Source organism: Lepisosteus oculatus, chromosome 27 (genome assembly GCF_040954835.1).
Source record: "Lepisosteus oculatus isolate fLepOcu1 chromosome 27, fLepOcu1.hap2, whole genome shotgun sequence".
Taxonomy (NCBI): Eukaryota; Metazoa; Chordata; class Actinopteri; order Semionotiformes; family Lepisosteidae; genus Lepisosteus; species Lepisosteus oculatus.
In genome coordinates, this window is record NC_090722.1 from 7,365,990 (window position 1) to 7,382,565 (window position 16,576).

Sequence of the window (16,576 nt, forward strand, 5' to 3'; positions counted from 1 at the left end):
ACTCAGTCCGGTCGCCCCGGTGACCCCGGAAGTAGTTCGTTGCCAGGTTCCGGACTCACTGCTTACAAGGCTGCGGATTTGAGTTGCAAGAACAGCGAATTTTTTAAAGCTTTTAAAAACACAGCAAGGAGGCGAGGAACAAAAAGGCGAAGTGATGTCGTCGGGAGGCGCTCAGAGCGGCGGGTAAGGGAGGAGACTCGCCGTGTTTCGCTTACTGGGGTCGGCACAACATGGCGGCCCCGGACAGGCGAGTTGTCTGGGAGTCGGCGGACAGAGATATTATTAGAAATGTACAAGTATTACATAGAGATGCTTGCGGCCATCGACACACGCACACGGGCTGGGAATGTAGCAGCTGCCAGACGGTCGTGTCCATCAGATCAGACAGAGTGATGTGTCGCCCTGGCTTCGTGTGGGTATTTCGGGTTTGTGGGTGTTCCGACTTCCAGAGAAAAGTTTAGGATGACCGCTCGTAGCTGATAAACCTCGCCTTCGGTGGCTGGTCCTGCGTATAAAGACTGCGCCAGATGAACTCCATTCGTTGCTATATACTAACGTAACTCCAGCTCACCCATTCGGAGGAATTCGGATAATAAAATACATCGCAGAATGCCCGGTTCTTATTGTGAGAAGGGATTGGCATTATCACAGTGCAGTACATAGCAGTTTCATCCATTCCAGAAGTTACAGTCAGTCCTCCAGTATTCAGTAGTCTGATTGACAGCACTGTAAAACCTAGAGTGAGTTAGACTCCTAGTGCACAGCAGTCTGATGCTCTCCATAATGATGAAGACATCATAACTAAAATTTAGGGGGCCGCTGTGTCTGCTCGAGTTGGCTGTTAAGGAACAGTCAAGGTCAATTCAGTGCTGAAAAGTAGAAAGAAGAAGCACAGCGTTCGGGGGTTAAGGTTCCCCGGGTTCCAGCAGGCCTGCTCTCTGTCCTCTCCACAGGCGGCGCAGTAAGTGGGACCAGCCCGCCCCTGCCCTGACTCCTGGCTCCCTGGCCCAGCCGGAGATGGGCGGCGAGGGCATGAGCGCCCCCTCTGGGGCCCTCGACGCGGCCGCCGCCGTCGCCGCCAAGATCAACGCCATGCTGGTGGCCAAGGGCAAGCTGAAGCCCTCGCAGATCGGTGCCTCAGGGCCGTCGGACAAGGTGTCTCCCCCACTCAACCGCTGTGTCAGGGAGAGCGAGGGATGGGGGAGGGAGGGAGAAGGATGAGGAGGGAGGGAGTTGAGAGAAGGAGGGGGAGGGAGAAGGATGAGGAGTGAGAGAAGGATGAAGAGGGGGTGGGAGTCAGAAGTATGAGGAGGGAGGGAGTTGAGAGAAGGATGAGGAGGGGTGGAGTCGAGGAGAGAGAGAGAAGGATGAGCAGGGAGGGAGTTGGGAAGGGAGAAGGATGAGGAGGGAGGGAGTCGAGGAGAGAGAGAAGGATGAGGAGGGAGGGAGTCGAGGAGAGAGAGAAGGATGAGCAGGGAGGGAATCGGGGAGAGGGAGAAGGATGAGGAGGGAGGGGGTCGAGGAGAGGGAGAAGGATGAGGATGAGGAGGGGGAGGGAGGGGGTCGAGGAGAGAGAGAAGGATGATGATGATGATGATGATGAGGAGGAACAGAGTGGCGAAGGGGGCGGGGGGAGGCTCTGGCTGAGCTCTTGTGTGCTGTGGGGCGCAGGTGACGGGCGCCGGGAAGGTGCCGACTCCGGCCAAGACGAAAGATGACCTGGTGGTGGCCGAGGTGGAGATCAACGATGTGCCGCTGACCTGCCGCAACCTGCTGACCCGCGGGCAGACCCAGGACGAGGTGAGGAGCGGGGGGTTTCTGTAGCAGGGACAGTCTAGCTCCCGGTGCACAGCAGTCTGATCCAGTCCGGGTTTTAGTGAGGTCAGTCAGACTCCCAGTGCACAGCAACCTGATCCACTCCTTGTTTCACCTGCTGAGGAGCTCTTGTACTAAAATTCTCAGATGAAGCATGAAGGCAAGTGCTGCTTGTGCTGTAAATATAGTTTGGGCTTTGTGTGTGTTGATTTCTGCCATACTGGGGCAGCAAGCAGGAACCATTCGCGTGATGTGCAGTGTAGTGAGCTAGGAGCTGTGGGTCCTCTCCCATTTGTAAACTGCCTTGGGATTCTTCAGTGTGAAAAGCACAATATAAAAAGCATAAGCTGAGTAGAATCCAGGCAATCCCACCTCTTGTAGAATTTGTGGGAAAGAACAGAGTGGCTGTTCTTGGTGGTTTCCAAATGTCAAGAGGTTGGCAGCGCAGTTGTAAACTGTCCTTTGTGGGGTTTGGGGGTTCTGACCTGCCCAGAGCCATGACTGGAGTATTTGTCTGTGGTTCAGATCAGCAGGGTGAGTGGCGCGGCTGTGTCCACCAGGGGGCGCTACATGACCTCGGAGGAGAAGGTGAAGGCAGGGCCCGGGTGAGTCTTACGTCTGCCTCTGCCTGTGATGCGCCGACCCGTCTCACGCCATTCTTCTCCCTCTGTCTTCCCCGCTGTTCTTCTCCTCCTTTCCGTCGTCTCCGGCTCTTTTGTTTTGCGAAGCTGCCCTGAGTGCCGGGCGTTGGCTCGGCGCCACGGGCCTGTGCTGCTCCCCTGCGCGGCTTAGTGACTGTGTGTTTTTGTCCAGGGACCGGCCACTCTACCTGCACGTGCAGGGCCAGACCAGAGACCTCGTGGACCGTGAGTACCGTTCTCTCCACCCTGGTTCTTGTCAGGGCGGGCTCCCCTGTGTGCACGAGTGCAAGGCGTGCTGGAGACGTGCAGGAGTGCAAGTCGTGTTCGAGTGCCTGTCGTGCTTGTTGTCGTGCTAGTGGTGTTACAGTGCCAGTGTCGTGCTTGTTGTCTTGGAGTGCTAGAGTGCAGGTCATGCAAGTTGTGCTGGGTTCTGTATGTGGCGTTGTCTCTGTTGTATTCCCCCGTCCCTGTGAAAGGGCTCCCTAACAACCGTGACGCTGTGCTGGTGTTCACGCTGCCCTGCGATCACGCTGTGTGATGCAAGCGCTGACTGACCAAGGAACGACGCCAGCGCTGATGCCCGTGGGTTTCGGTTCTCCTAGGGGCTGTGAACAGAATTAAGGAGATCATCACCAACGGGGTGGTGAAAGCCGCCACCAGCTCCAGCCCCACCTTCAACGGCGCGACGGTGACCGTGTACCACCAGCCCGCCCCTGCCGCCCCCGCCATGCCTCCCCTGGGGCAGAAGCCACAGTTTCAGTCAGGGGTGAGAGAGGCATCCGGGCGGTTCAGGGGCGAGACCGTGGATCTGACGGGGTTGCTGGGCCGGGGGATTTGGTTTGGGCTGGGTTTTCGGGTCTGGGACCGGGCTGCGGATTCGGAACTGGGCTGGTACACCTTGGGGCTGGACCCAGGAACCAGGCTGGGGATTGGGTCAGAGTTAGGCTGTGATCTGGCCTGGGAATCAAAACACGGGGCTGGACAGGAGTGAAGCCGAACGCTCCAGAAGATTGGAGTATGGAATCTGAGCAGGATTTATATCCTGCTGTCTGAAGAAGGGGGGCTGGAGGATTGAGGTGTGTGAAATGGGCCCTGCCTTTCAGATGCACTATGTCCAGGACAAGCTGTTCGTGGGGCTGGAGCACGCCATTCCCAGCTTCAATGTGAAGGAGAAGGTGGAGGGGCCGGGCTGCTCGTACCTGCAGCACATCCAGAGCGAGACGGGGGCCAAGGTCTTCCTGCGGGGCAAGGGCTCCGGCTGTCTCGAACCCGCGTCCGGGAGGGAGGCGTTTGAGCCCATGTACATCTACATCAAGTAAGTCCGCAAAGTCTCTGCGAGCTGGATCTCTCCCTGGTCCCAGGAGACATACATTTACACAGGGAATCGCTTGTCTTCGAATTGACATCTGGTTGATACCTGACAAAAAACGATGTCCCTGCTATAGAATTGGAAGAGAAACAGTCAACCAGATCTAATATTGGGGGTTAAAGGAATGCTAATTCAGAAAGATAACCCAGTTGATTTCTTCTTCTTCGTGAAACAGTAACCAGAGGGCATGCATGAAACTACGGGGGAAATGCATTTAAATTGAGAGCTCCTTTACACAAAGAGTGGTGGGGGTATGGAATGGTCTGTCCGTCTATGTTGTTGGAAGCTGAGACCCTGGCTTTTCTCCAGGAGCTGCTGGAGTAGCTCAGCTACTGGCAACCAGACGGGCCAGGTTGGTGTCACGGTTGTGACTGCAATAAGAGAAACTCTGTGCCTCCGCAGTTAAAGTGCCCGTGCTAGTGCCGTCAAAAGCCTTTACGAGCAGCTCTCGTTACGTTAAATAGAAAAGTATTCTTGGTTTTATATTTGTTTACTATCTTTTATTGCGGTACCGTTTTATAATACACCTTGATTTGTAATACACCTTAATCTTAATTTGTTGGCATTTCTCTCTTAAAAACAATGGGCATTTCCAGAGCGGGTGGCCTCTAAGCAAAGGCGTGACTGAGTAATTTCCTCTCCCTCCACAGCCATCCCAAACCAGAGGGCCTGGCGGCGGCCAAGAGGCTGTGTGAGAACCTGCTGCAGACGGTGAGCCCTCTGTCCGCTCTGCATGGCTGCTGTGCAGGGGAGGGAGCACGACAGTGTCTTCTATCGACACGCAGCGAGTGGGTCAGAGACGAGGGCTGCCCCCTTCAGGCTGAGTGCATGCTCTCTTCCTGTGTTTCAGGTTCACGCTGAGTACTCCCGTTTCCTCAGCCAGATGAGTGCCATGATGCCCACCCCAGGTAGGTGCATGCACTGCAGGAATGCCCCAGCGGGCAGTAGGCCCTGCAGGGATGCACAGTCGCGTTCTCAGCACCTACTCAGTCAGAGTGGCAATTATCAGTTATTAACTAACTGGTGACGTTTCTGTGTTGATTGGCTAAAACGTTGGAGTAAAGGGTAGGGAAAATGTGTGTTGACTGGGAGTCCCCAAAAAATGTTTGATGATGTAAAATATTTTCTGGGACAAAATAAGGAAAACGGCTCTTTTCTGTTCTGCAGGGTTCATCCAGCCGCCTGCCCTGAATGGGATGCCCCCTCAGCCACCATACTACCCTCCCAGTGGGTACCAGCCCAGCTATAACATGCCTGTGCCACCCCCACAGTCTGGGATTCCCCCCTATGGAGTGCCCAGCTCTCTTCCACCACCTGTACCTCCAGCCTCTACCACGGTGATGCCCCCCAGCACACAGTACTCTGTCTCCGCAGCCCCGGAGTCGCTGCCCCAGGTACAGCTGGCACTACCAGTGCGGTCCTGACTCTGGAGTGGACAGTCAGTGTGGTCCTGACTCTGGAGTGGACAGTCAGTGTGGTCCTGACTCTGGAGTGCAGTCCTGTACAGACCCTGACTCTGGAGTGGACAGTCAGTGTGGTCCTGACTCTGGAGTGGACAGTCAGTGTGGTCCTGACTCTGGAGTGGACAGTCAGTGTGGTCCTGACTCTGGAGTGCAGTCCTGTACAGACCCTGACTCTGGAGTGGACAGTCAGTGTGGTCCTGCCTCTGGAGTGGACAGTCAGTGTGGTCCTGCCTCTGGAGTGGACAGTCAGTGTGGTCCTGACTCTGGAGTGCAGTCCTATACAGACCCTGCCTCTGGATTGGACAGTCAGTGTGGTCCTGCCTCTGGAGTGGACAGTCAGTACAGTCCTGTCTGACCCGTCTTATACAGGCCCTGGCTCAGGAGTGGACAGGTAGCGTGGCTCTGACTGACTTGTCCTGTACAGACTCTGACTGTGAACAGCCAATGCAGGCCTAACTCTGGAGTGGACAGTTTATCAGCGCAGTGTTGACTGTGGAGTGGACAGTCAGTGCAGCCCTGACTTTACCGTTCCTGTACACACTCTGGCTCTGGAGTGGACGGTCAGTGCAGGCCTGACTGTCTGCTCCTGTACAGGCCCTGCACGGAAGTGGTCAGTCGGTCAGTGCGGTGCTGTCTCTGGAGTGGACGTCAGTCCTGACTGACCACTCCTGTACGGGCAGCCTGACCCTTCTCTCCCTCTGCTGGCTTCCCTGTAGCCTCTCCTGCAGGGCCCCTTTGCCCCTCCAGCTCCGGTCCAGCCGAAACTGAGCCTGCAGGCCGGGGCCCCCAGCGCCAACCCCCCCCAGAAGAGACGCTTCACGGAGGAGGTGCCGGAGGAGAGGGACGGCGGCCTGCTGGGATACCAGGTGGACGAAACGCTCTTTTCCCTTCGCCCCCGTGTTCTCCTGCGCTCACTCTTGCGGCGGCACTGTGTCAGCTCGACCGTCGTGACTTCCACATGGCCTGCCATGCCAGTGTCAAGCCAATAGGGAGATAAGCAGAGTCCTTGTATTTCTAACTGCTTGTAGTGATGCCCTGATTCATCTTGCCTGCTGGGACAGAGTTATTTAGGAGGATCAGGGCAGACGGGGGTCAGCCTCCAGCTCCCAACTCTTCCATCACGCTGTTGTTTGACATCCACAAAGCGAAACCTGGCAGCTCCTTCAGACTCCCCTAGAAGACTTGTGCTTAACTTCTGTGCCCGTTTCCCAGGTGGCTTTGCAGGGGAGGAACTAAATGAAAGCTAGCGTGTTACTCGATCTCATTGTCTGATGTGGCATTTGATTCTTTTTTTTTTTTTAGAAGAAGAAGCATTTCCTTATTGATGTGTTAAGACGAGCGGATGTGTGGTCTCCTGGCCACTGCTTGTTGCACGGGGGGGGGCGACAGTGTCAGACAGGCGGGAGGGGGGAGGGGGGCGGCTGTGAGCTGCAGGAGTAGAGAGAGAGTGGACGTGGGTTTAGGATGCCAGCTAATGCAGTTGTGTTTTTCTGCTCATAGCATGGACCCATTCATATGACTAATTTAGGTGCAGGCTACTCTGTGGGCAGCTCTGACGGATCAGGACCCGCTGCGAGCAGCTCTCCTGGCGTGCAGAGGGAGAGGGACAGGTAACTTCAGTCGTCCTGCCTGCACCACCTGTGTTGGAGGCAGTCTGAGCAGCTGTGTCATTCTGCAGCTCACTGACGCTCAGCAGGTGTGAGCCTGGCCAGTACCTGGATAGGAGACCTCCTGGGAAAGCTGAGGCTGCTGGTGTTAGTGGGACCAGTAGGGGTCTCTCCCCCTGCAGTCTGTGTGGGTCCTAATCCCCCAGTGTAGCGATGGGAACACTATACAGCAAAAAACAAAATGGTGCCATCCTTCAAATGAGATATAAAATGGAAGTCCTGACTCCCCATGGTCATTTTAAAACCCCGGGGTGTTTATCGAAAAGAGTAAGGGTGTCCCTGTCCTTTACCGGTCATGGCCTCCTGATAATTCCCATCTCTGGACTGGTTTTACCACTCTGTTCTCCTTCCCACTGCATTGGTGGCGGCAGTGGGATTCCACGTTACCAGTAAAGCACTTTAAAGTGCAGTGTCCAGAAAAGTGCTGTGTAAGTGCAAGGATATTATAAGTTGTGATTATTTGGTATTATTGTACGTTGTGATGTGACACCGCAATGGAGAGGAAAGGTGATTCTGCTCTCTCTTTTGCTCCATCTCACCATGCAGGCAGCTGATGCCCCCGCCAGCCCTGCCAGTGAACGGGTCCCGTCCGGAGATGGAGGAGAGGAGGGCGGCCGCCGCCTCGCTGGGTGAGTCACCGCCCCCTGTAGCGTCATTCCCTGCGCCCCCAGACCCCCCCCCCGCCTGGCCCCTTGGGCGGCAGAACTCGGCGCAGTGACTGCTGGGTCACCCCTGTCCCTCCCCCTCCTCCTCTCCGGTGCCGCTGGGAGAGCGGGTGGGGGCGCTGACCCCCCCCCCCCCCTGGGGGCTGGCCGGCCCGCGAGCCCCAGAGCGTGGCGCAGCCAGGCCGGCGTCGGGACGGAAAGCAGATGCGTCACGGCTTCGACTCCCCCCAGCTAACGAGCCTCTTCTCTCTTTTGTGTTTTTTCTCTCTCTCTCTCTCTGTTTTTTGTTCTTTTCCATGTCTCCGGGGCGCGATCCCTGCCCTCCCCTGGCGCGGCGGACGGACGGATGGGCGGGCTGCTATCATGGCGCCATCCCGACACCGCCGGCTTGCGATGGGACCCAACTTTGCACTCCCCCCCTTCTCCCCCTCTCTCTGTCCCGAACGTGCCTCTCTGGCAACATCGACACGCGTCACTAACTTGTTTTATGACATGGCTGGGATTCCTGTGGCTGCCGTCCTGTCCTGTCCGCCTCTCTCTCTCCCTCTCTTTCTCCCCCCCTCTCTCTTGCAGAGCCCCAAGCCAAGCGGGCGAAGACGGCGCCCAAGGGGAGCGGGCTGGTGGCCTACACCGGCGACTCCTCCGACGAAGAGGAGGACCACGCGGCCAGTAAAAACGCAGGTAGCTTTGCCCAGGCGTCCTGGAGCTCGGGGTACCGCGGCGCCCCCCAGAACCCCAGGACTAAGCCCGCGCCTCAGCAGCAGATGCCCTTCTGGATGGCTCCCTGACCCTGGGATCGCTCCGGATCCGGACTGCAAGAAGCCTTTTCCTTTCCTTGGTTTTGAATCTGTTGTCGTCCTCCACGCCCCGGCCCTGCTCCCTTTCACACTGCATGCCCTTACTGTAGCGCTTCTCAGCGCGGGGTGGGAGGGGTGGCTGGGCACGCCCTCACGGCGCCCCCCCCCCCCCCCTCTGGCTGGCGGAGAGCATTGCGCCAGCGCCCCGCCAGGCGTCCCGGTTCCCCCGATTATCCCCCGGAGGCAGGAGGTTTGGAGAAACGCTGTGCGGGAGAGACATAACAGGTCCGCCTGCTGTAAAGGACTGTGGGATACATCTCGATCCTCCTCAGGTTCGGCTCCCTCCGGCTGCGCGGCCTTGGGCCTGAGCGATGCTGCTGCTGCAGCCCTGCTGTCCTGGGTTCTCTGCGCGATGGGGTCTTGACCAGCAGTGTTTGCATTGTTTAAGGATCTTAAATCTGTGTTATTAACCGATATGCATATTTTTGTACATACGTTTATTCTTGAATGGTTTTTTAACGTTCTTTCGGATGTACGGGGTGGAGGGTGGGAGGGCGTGCATTGTTGCTGGAGCTCAGATGAGAAGGGAGATCTGGGGGGGGGGGGCTGGCTATCGGGGTTGGGGTCCCTGTCGTGTGTCACCGTGAGCGAGGAAGATGAAGTTGGGGGTCCCAGAGAGAGAGTATGAGAGCCATGGTGCAGAGACTGCATTTTGTTCCCCGAAATATCATTAAACAAAAAATGTTCAACTTTTGTCTGTCGTTGTTGTAGAATCCATGAGCTAGCTAACCCTGGGCCAGATACAGGTCCTGACTGGGCTCTGGTCTCACCTGGTTTGGTCTGAACACTGCCGAGGAAGCCCAAAGTAGGCTGTAGCAGATCTGGAGAAATCGCATCCCTGTCCTGAGACAACTGTGCTTTCAGAGGTGGCAAACGATCTAGTCCTCTTCTTTTCTAGAGCCTCGCTCAAGTCCCACTTCTAGAAAGGCAGGAGTAGGGAGGATCTGTAGGACTTCCGGACACTTCCGAGTTGTAGTTTCACAATCAACCTTTATACATGTATTCCAGCAAGGTCACATCAGAGGAAAGTGCATTTCTATAAATTATATTTATCTAAATTTTCTTTTCTGTACACCAGAGGTGAAACTGGTGCTGCTGAGAGAGTGGTAGCACACATGGTCTCTAGGCTCTGTCTCTCCCCCGGGCTGAGACACTGATACAGCCCAGGTCACTACACATGCAGGCCTTCCCAACCTGTGCCTAACCGTGAGTAAGGGTGGATGTGACTGCCCGCTGCTCAGAAACCAGAAATGGGAATGATGCTTTAGTTTCAGTTTCACGTTTATTATTGACCATTGACAACATGCGGCGAAAACATCAGTGGTCAAATGCAGGGAAGGAAGAGAGGGGGCTGAGCTCTTCAGGCTCTGGCCTGCTGCTGCGGCAGCTGCTGGAACTGGGCGATCCTGCTTTCCATCTCCGGCCGGAAGTGTCGGATCAGCCCCTGGGGGAAGGAGAAAGACGAGACCGACTGACCGCGATGCAAGAACGTTGCAGATAACAGCATGCCGCTGCCTCACGGAGACTGGAGGCCAGCGAACACTGGCTAGATGCACCTTCCCAGTGTGGCGGGCCTCAGAGAGAGAGAGCTCTAGTATTAAGCATGCCCCTTTGTACCAGCTCTGCTTTTTCCTGTGCTGTGATTACCTGTACGGGCCAGGCTGCTCCATCCCCCAGGGCGCAGATGGTGTGTCCCTCGATCTGTTTGCTGATTTCCCAGATCATATCGATCTCGGACACGCGGGCGTCACCCTGGACAAACCGCCACATCATCTTGTTCATCCAGTCCACGCCTAGGAGGACAAAAGATAATGCGGTTCAGAGGCACTAGCTCTGCACAGAGGGTGCTGCTGGACAGTCGTGTCTGCTTGGCCAGCAGTAGGAGAAGACAGTTCAGAGGGCAGCACAGTGTTTAGCACTGGGGCCTTGGGTTACTATCTGTGTGGAGGTTGCATGTTCTCACCAAGTTTGTGTGGCTTTCTTCCATCTGACCAAATCCAGAAGGGTTTCATGCAGACACACTGAGTGAGCTTTGCAGCAGAGTAATAGAGCAGAATGTACTGATTTCTGCACTGTGCACTACCTCACCTTCCCTGCAGGGGGTGCACTGTCCACAGCTCTCGTGTTTGTAGAACTCGATGAGGCGAGCGATGGCTTTGATGATGTCGGTCTGAAACAGAAGACAGTGTCACCGCAGGTGAAGAGCTGCTCTCGTACAGTGCACAAGCACGCCCCCGCCACCCCCCGAGTGCAGGAGCACTGTTGTCCTGAACTGGCTGATCGAAACGGGCAGACGGGATTTTGTTACAATCACCACACATTGAGGGATATAACAAGGGTCAAATTTGAATGCTAAACCACATCCCACAAACTAGCCTAAACTAAAACAAACTGAAGAATGCACCGGTCATGTTCTTAATGTACATCCCCAGCTCAGGGTTCAAGGATTCAAGTGTGAAGGCAACACTGAGAACTGGAGACTTTTCTACACATGAATCCCAGTGGTTCCTGGTTCAGCATCCTTGGGTTTGGAAAGCCTCTTTATGATTAATAACCATAATCATAATTCATAGACAGGGATTATCAGGAGGCCATGATTGATAAAAGCCAGGGGGGGGGGAGTCTGGCCAGGGCATCGGGGTAACACCCCTACTCTTTTCGAGAAACGCCCTGGGATTTTTAATGACCAGAGAGTCAGGACCTCGGTTTTGTGTCTCATCTGAAGGACGGATCATCAGCAGCAGCCTGGCCCTAGCGCTCAGCCTGGTCTTCAATGCTTTTAGGAAACGGCTGGACAGGATCGTGCGACCACTCGGCCGAACCTCTTGGCCACATCGCAACGTCGCGCGCAGAATCAGCGGCCCGCGCGCCCAGTACCGATTTGTCCATGACGATGATGGCGGCGGTGCCCAGGCCGGTCTGGGCCTGGATCAGCGCGTCGAAGTCCATCATCACGTCCTCGCACACGGACCTGGGGATCAGGGGCGTGGACGAGCCCCCCGGGATGACCGCCAGCAGGTTGTCCCAGCCTCCCCTCACTCCACCTGAAGCACAGGGCCGGAGGGTCAGGAGGGTCAGGAGGACCCGGGAAAGCCCCCCTGGGGAGAGGACGGACCCACCCAGAGTGTGCGCCGGACCGTACCCGCGTGCCTCTCGATCAGCTCCTTCAGGGGGACGGACATCTCCTCCTCCACAGTGCAGGGGTGATTGACGTGACCCGAGATGTTGAACAACTTCGTCCCAGAATTCCTCTCTCTCCCAAACCCGGCGAACCAGGTGCCCCCCCGACGACAGATCGCGGGCGCCACGGAAACGGTCTCTACGTTGGCGACCGTTGTCGGGCAGCCAAAGACCCCTGGCAGGCACAGAAAGGTGCAGTGAGTTTCGGGTGAACGCCGCGCCCCGGCTGCCCTGTGAGGGGGGGGGGGGGGGGGGCCACCAGAGGGCGCACTCACCCACATCGGCTGGGAAAGGGGGCTTCAGCCTCGGCTTCCCCTGCTTGCCCTCGATGGACTCGATCAGCGCCGTCTCCTCTCCGCAGATGTACGCCCCCGCCCCCCGCGTCACATACACGTCGAAATCGTACCCCGAGCCGCAGGCATTGTGGCCAATCAGCCCTGCTGCGTAGGCCTCATTTATCGCCACCTGCAGGGCACAGAGAAAAACTGCAGTTAGAGGAGAAACTGCAGACCTGCCTCCTGTATTGAGGCTCAGCAGGACGAGTGCAGACCCAGCAACAGAACGTTCCTGTAACACCACTCAGCTGGACACGGCTTGGGAGGCTGGTTAGGAGCTCTGCAGCACATGAACAGGATTTCACTGCTGTGCGCTGGGAGTCCGATCGCACTGTGAAACCTGGAGTGGATCAGACCCACAGTGCACTGGGAGTCCGATCGCACTGTGAAACCTGGAGTGGATCAGACCCACAGTGCACTGGGAGTCCGACCGCACTGTGAAACCTGGAGTGGATCAGACCCACAGTGCACTGGGAGTCCGACCGCACTGTGAAACCTGGAGTGGATCAGACCCACAGTGCACTGGGAGTCCGACCGCACTGGACCGGACCACTGTGCAAGGCTGCAGGGGGTGGAGGGCGGAGGGCGGGGCGACACCTGCAGGTTGGAAGACTCATTGTAGAACTCCCCCCGGATGTAGATGTAGGCGGCTCTGGCCCCCATGGCCCTGCCAGCGATGAGACAGCCCTCCACCAGCTTGTGGGGGTCATGCCTCATGATCTCGCGATCCTTGCACGTCCCCGGCTCCCCTTCGTCCGCGTTCACCACCAGATACTTCGGCCTGAGGGAGGAAAGAGCAGGGGGGTCACTACAGCACCCCACGTCCCAGCTCTTCACCCTGGCACTGAGCAGCGTGGCTAACACTTGTCCCAGGGCCTGTGGACTGTTTGTGTATTACGACAGAGCGGTGTATCTGTATTAAAGACCAGAAAACAGCAGTACTACTAGGCTGTAAAGTGTCAGTGTATTAATGGGCAGAGGGAGTGTCATGATCCACTGTATCACTGAACGTGAAAAATAAAAATGAACTCCATTCAACTGCAGTACAGCATTATTCACCGGTGTGTTTCTGGGGTACAAAGCGGTTCTGAGGCGCACACCTGCCATCGCTGGGCTTGTTCATGAAGCCCCACTTCATGCCGGTGGGGAAGCCGGCGCCCCCTCGACCCCGCAGGCCAGACACTTTGACCTCGTTGAGGATCCAGTCTGCTCCCTTCAGCAGGATCTCCTTTGTCTTGAACCAGTCACCCCGACTGAGAGCCCCCTTGAGCCTGAGAGAGAGGGGTTCATACAGACACACTGACTGACTGGACACTCCAGTACATTAACACTGCACTGAGAGAGAGGGGTTCATACAGACACACTGACTGGACACTCCAGTACATTAACACTGCACTGAGAGAGAGGGGTTCATACAGACACACTGACTGACTGGACACTCCAGTACATTAACACTGCACTGAGAGAGAGGGGTTCATACAGACACACTGACTGGACACTCCAGTACATTAACACTGCACTGGGTAGTATAACAGAGTTCAGATAAACTACAAGACAACATCAGTGCATCACTCAGCACGAGTGCTAGGCCACTACATCGCCCTGGAACTCTACCTCCAGTCATGTCGGCCATAGAGGTTGGTGAAGATGCGGTCCTGGTCACTCAGAGGCCCATATTTCGTTTTCTTCGGCTTCTCCTTAAATGAAAGGTAGACAGAAGTAATTCTTTTTGGACAGGAGACTCTGGCCATGGGCAGCAGATCAACACATTGAGTTTCCTGCCCGCAGTCCAACAGCACCAGTGGGCGTTTCGGCTGCGGGCACGTTTCTCTCGGCCGTCGTGGGCGCTGGGCGACGGGAAGAGACACGGCACCTGGCCGCATTCCGAGGGGCCCGGTCCGCCAGGGCTCCAGCGCCGAGTCTCTATCCCAGCCCCAGAGCGTGGTGGGCTGGTCTCACACTGGGCTGCGAACCCATGCAGGTGACACCAGCGTCTCCCGGTCCTGGTCCTGGTGACCCACACACCCAGCCGAGCCCTCAGTCACACACTCACGCCCTTCCTTGACTCGCCAGCAGGAAGATCAGTGTGAACTGTTTGCTCCCAGCTCCTACACATGCTGGAGCTTCAACCCTTGGATTCTGAAAGTGCAATAGAATCCCAGACTTGCAACCAGAAACAAAATGCAAATATTAAACCGAACTGAGGTCAAGTAAGGCTTCAATGACCTCATGAAGGTGTGTGGATCACCAGGACTGGGGACCATATCCACCTGGTGTGAAAGTCAGGCTCAACCCCCCAGTGCTACCCCTGGGGTATTAATAACGTCTATCTGATGGGCTTCAGCATTCTCCATTCTGCCCCGATTACAGGGGTCCTGGCCCTCTAGGTAGTCCAGGATTGGCCCCTCTGACGCCGCCTGACCAGTTGTGGTCTTACGGGCAGACAATGAGACTCGGATCAGCGCAGCTTTCCGGGCCGCCGGATCACATCTTATGGGTACTGTACCTGCCCGGCTGCTGTGCTGGCGAAGCGGGTCAGAACCGCAGAGCCACACTGACTCAGTGCAGCCTGGGAGCGCGATCCGGAGCTCAGAACCAGTCGAGACAGGGAGAGCATCGTAACAGCTGCAAGAGAGACGGATACACTTAATAAGCACTGCTGGCAGACAGACAAGCTCAGGAACACCAGCCTACTGCCAGTGAGACAGACAGAAATACAGACACCAGCTCACTGACACTGAGAGACAGACAAGTTCATCAATACCAGCCTACAGCCAGTGAGACAGACAGAAATACAGACACCAGCTCACTGACATTGAGAGACAGACAAGTTCATCAATACCAGCCTACAGCCAGTGAGACAGACAGAAATACAGACACCAGCTCACTGACATTGAGAGACAGACAAGTTCATCAATACCAGCCTACAGCCAGTGAGACAGACAGAAATAAAGACACCAGAGAGAAAGACAAGCTCACGAATACCAGTCTACTGAGAGAGAAGAAGTTCACCTGTATGCAGTTACCTTCAGCGACTCCAGGAGACCGCTGTCGTCTTTGAGCTAAATTATCTAACAGGAACAGGTTTCATAACAATACCCACGTGAGTCTGGGTTTGGTAACAGACTTGTGTAACCGAATCAGACCAGACCCAGCAGTGCACTGATATCACACGTCACCGAACCAGAACCAAGCGTGCGAAAAAAAACCCATAACGAATTAGATAATTATCCGCGCAATTAACCCGCTACAGGAATGCTTATCAGCACTACTTACAGAAGAGAGCTATCAAACTTTATAAACGCACCCGCTTTCGTGTAGCTCATGCAGCTTGACCCCTCGCCTCTCTTCGCGATTGCATTAAAAGCACAACAAATCCGATGCAAAAATAAATACAGCAAGTCTAATCACCTTTTCTTTCACCTTCTCCGGCGACACCGCTCTGCAGGAAACTTCACAGAGCACCGGAAATACGTCAGACTCACGTCCTCTCGTAACGAGACCGGGGGGCTGTCAATCACACTTTAGCCCCGCCGCTGGACCAATCATATTCGGGTTTACATCAATCTCCGACATCGGATTGGCTTCTGCTCTCGTCTGCCAACTCCGTTCACGAGACAGAATTGCTAGTCCATAGATATTTCAAAACAGACAAGATAGGTCGAAGGAAACGGCCACCGGGCAACCATGTTGTTACGGTCCGTAGTGTAGACTGGGGACGACTTCTGATGACATGCCAGATATTTAAAATGATGAAAATAATAAAAGTTTTACCTTCGAGAAAATCTTTTTTACAGAAAGCTTTGTACATTAAGATGAAAACGTAAGAAAACCGCGCTGTATTTGATCAACGGGAATTACATGTTTTCGTCGATTTAACCGTCTAAGCAGTAGATAGAGTGTGACACTTCCGATACATGGCCACTGGGTGGCGGCAGTTACACACGACTCTATCGAGGGCTGCTTTAAAATTCGCACTTAAGTGCGTCCGCTGATCTTCCGCAGCAGGCGGAGGAGAGAGTTTCCACTGCAAACAAGAGAAGCCTGGAGGACAACGCACACCTACAGGCTGACCAACACACACATCTGACCAGGGTAAAAACAGTGAGAAACAGTCCCTGAGGAAGTTCAGACTCACTGACCACAGCTTGGTCAAACTGGACACAGACATGAGACGTGAGAGGCTGTTCTGAGAGGACAGTCTCAGTGACCACATCTTGGAGATAGAAACTGGACACAGACAGACTTGGCTGTTCTGAGAGGACAGGCTCAGTGACCACAGCCTGGACATAGAAAAGCCTGGACATAGAAACTGATCCCTGAGTTCCCACACCTCTCAGAACCAGAACAGCTCCCAGTCCTACGATGAAATGTTACACTTTCCAGCTCACATGAACAGAATCGTTACAAGCATTGGGACACTCACGAATACTAAACGAGACTCTACCGGAGGAGGTACTGTGATGGTTTACAGAACGTGCCACTTTCATACACTTAGATTATAATCACATAATGACATGATAAAGTACTATCACATAATGATCAACTATCATATAATGTAATTACATGAAACACATTTAATGT

The 16,576-nt window shown here is 55.2% G+C and overlaps 2 protein-coding genes across 8 annotated transcripts; one reads left to right on the top strand and one right to left on the bottom strand.

The window, feature by feature from the left end:
• On the top strand, window positions 1-9,171 carry khdc4 (KH domain containing 4, pre-mRNA splicing factor). 4 transcript variants are annotated; one of them, XM_069185038.1, is made up of 14 exons: window positions 1-183; window positions 954-1,155; window positions 1,672-1,800; window positions 2,341-2,420; window positions 2,629-2,681; window positions 3,059-3,222; window positions 3,560-3,771; window positions 4,476-4,536; window positions 4,676-4,733; window positions 4,993-5,219; window positions 6,005-6,154; window positions 6,789-6,898; window positions 7,502-7,584; window positions 8,194-9,171. In XM_069185038.1, the coding sequence occupies exons 1-14, from the start codon at window positions 155-157 to the stop codon at window positions 8,406-8,408; spliced, it is 1,773 nt and encodes a 590-aa protein (XP_069041139.1). In that variant the 5' UTR covers window positions 1-154; the 3' UTR covers window positions 8,409-9,171. The 4 variants fall into 4 exon arrangements, 3 of the variants coding, with proteins under 3 accessions (XP_069041139.1, XP_069041138.1, XP_069041140.1); XR_011183832.1 differs by lacking the exon at window positions 1-183 and adding an exon at window positions 216-412 and having other exon boundaries at window positions 6,817-6,898; window positions 8,194-8,210; XM_069185037.1 differs by lacking the exon at window positions 1-183 and adding an exon at window positions 216-412.
• A 569-nt stretch (window positions 9,172-9,740) lies between these two features.
• Window positions 9,741-15,492, bottom strand: ndufv1 (NADH:ubiquinone oxidoreductase core subunit V1). 4 transcript variants are annotated; one of them, XM_069185046.1, is made up of 11 exons: window positions 15,404-15,492; window positions 14,499-14,617; window positions 13,607-13,689; window positions 13,093-13,263; window positions 12,590-12,773; window positions 11,933-12,122; window positions 11,620-11,832; window positions 11,355-11,521; window positions 10,566-10,647; window positions 10,125-10,270; window positions 9,741-9,921 (listed from the first exon to the last, which is right to left on the bottom strand). In XM_069185046.1, the coding sequence occupies exons 2-11, from the start codon at window positions 14,607-14,609 to the stop codon at window positions 9,838-9,840; spliced, it is 1,431 nt and encodes a 476-aa protein (XP_069041147.1). In that variant the 5' UTR covers window positions 14,610-14,617; window positions 15,404-15,492; the 3' UTR covers window positions 9,741-9,837. The 4 variants fall into 4 exon arrangements, with proteins under 4 accessions (XP_069041147.1, XP_069041146.1, XP_069041148.1 ...); XM_069185045.1 differs by having other exon boundaries at window positions 15,300-15,456; XM_069185047.1 differs by having other exon boundaries at window positions 15,269-15,455.
• Window positions 15,493-16,576: the final 1,084 nt, after the last annotated feature.

Bases quoted from the DNA above. Each gene is read 5' to 3' on its own strand.
- ndufv1 (XM_069185045.1), bottom strand. The intron at 11,833-11,932 runs GTGAGTGCGCCC...TGTGCCTGCCAG, and splicing joins CCCTTTCCCAGCCGATGTGG to GGGTCTTTGGCTGCCCGACA. The intron at 10,271-10,565 runs GTGAGGTAGTGC...TTGTCCTCCTAG, and splicing joins GTGCACCCCCTGCAGGGAAG to GCGTGGACTGGATGAACAAG.
- khdc4 (XM_069185037.1), top strand. From the start codon at position 231: ATGGCGGCCCCGGACAGGCGAGTTGTCTGGGAGTCGGCGGACAGAGAT. The intron at 4,537-4,675 runs GTGAGCCCTCTG...CCTGTGTTTCAG, and splicing joins GTGAGAACCTGCTGCAGACG to GTTCACGCTGAGTACTCCCG. The intron at 6,155-6,788 runs GTGGACGAAACG...TTCTGCTCATAG, and splicing joins GCGGCCTGCTGGGATACCAG to CATGGACCCATTCATATGAC.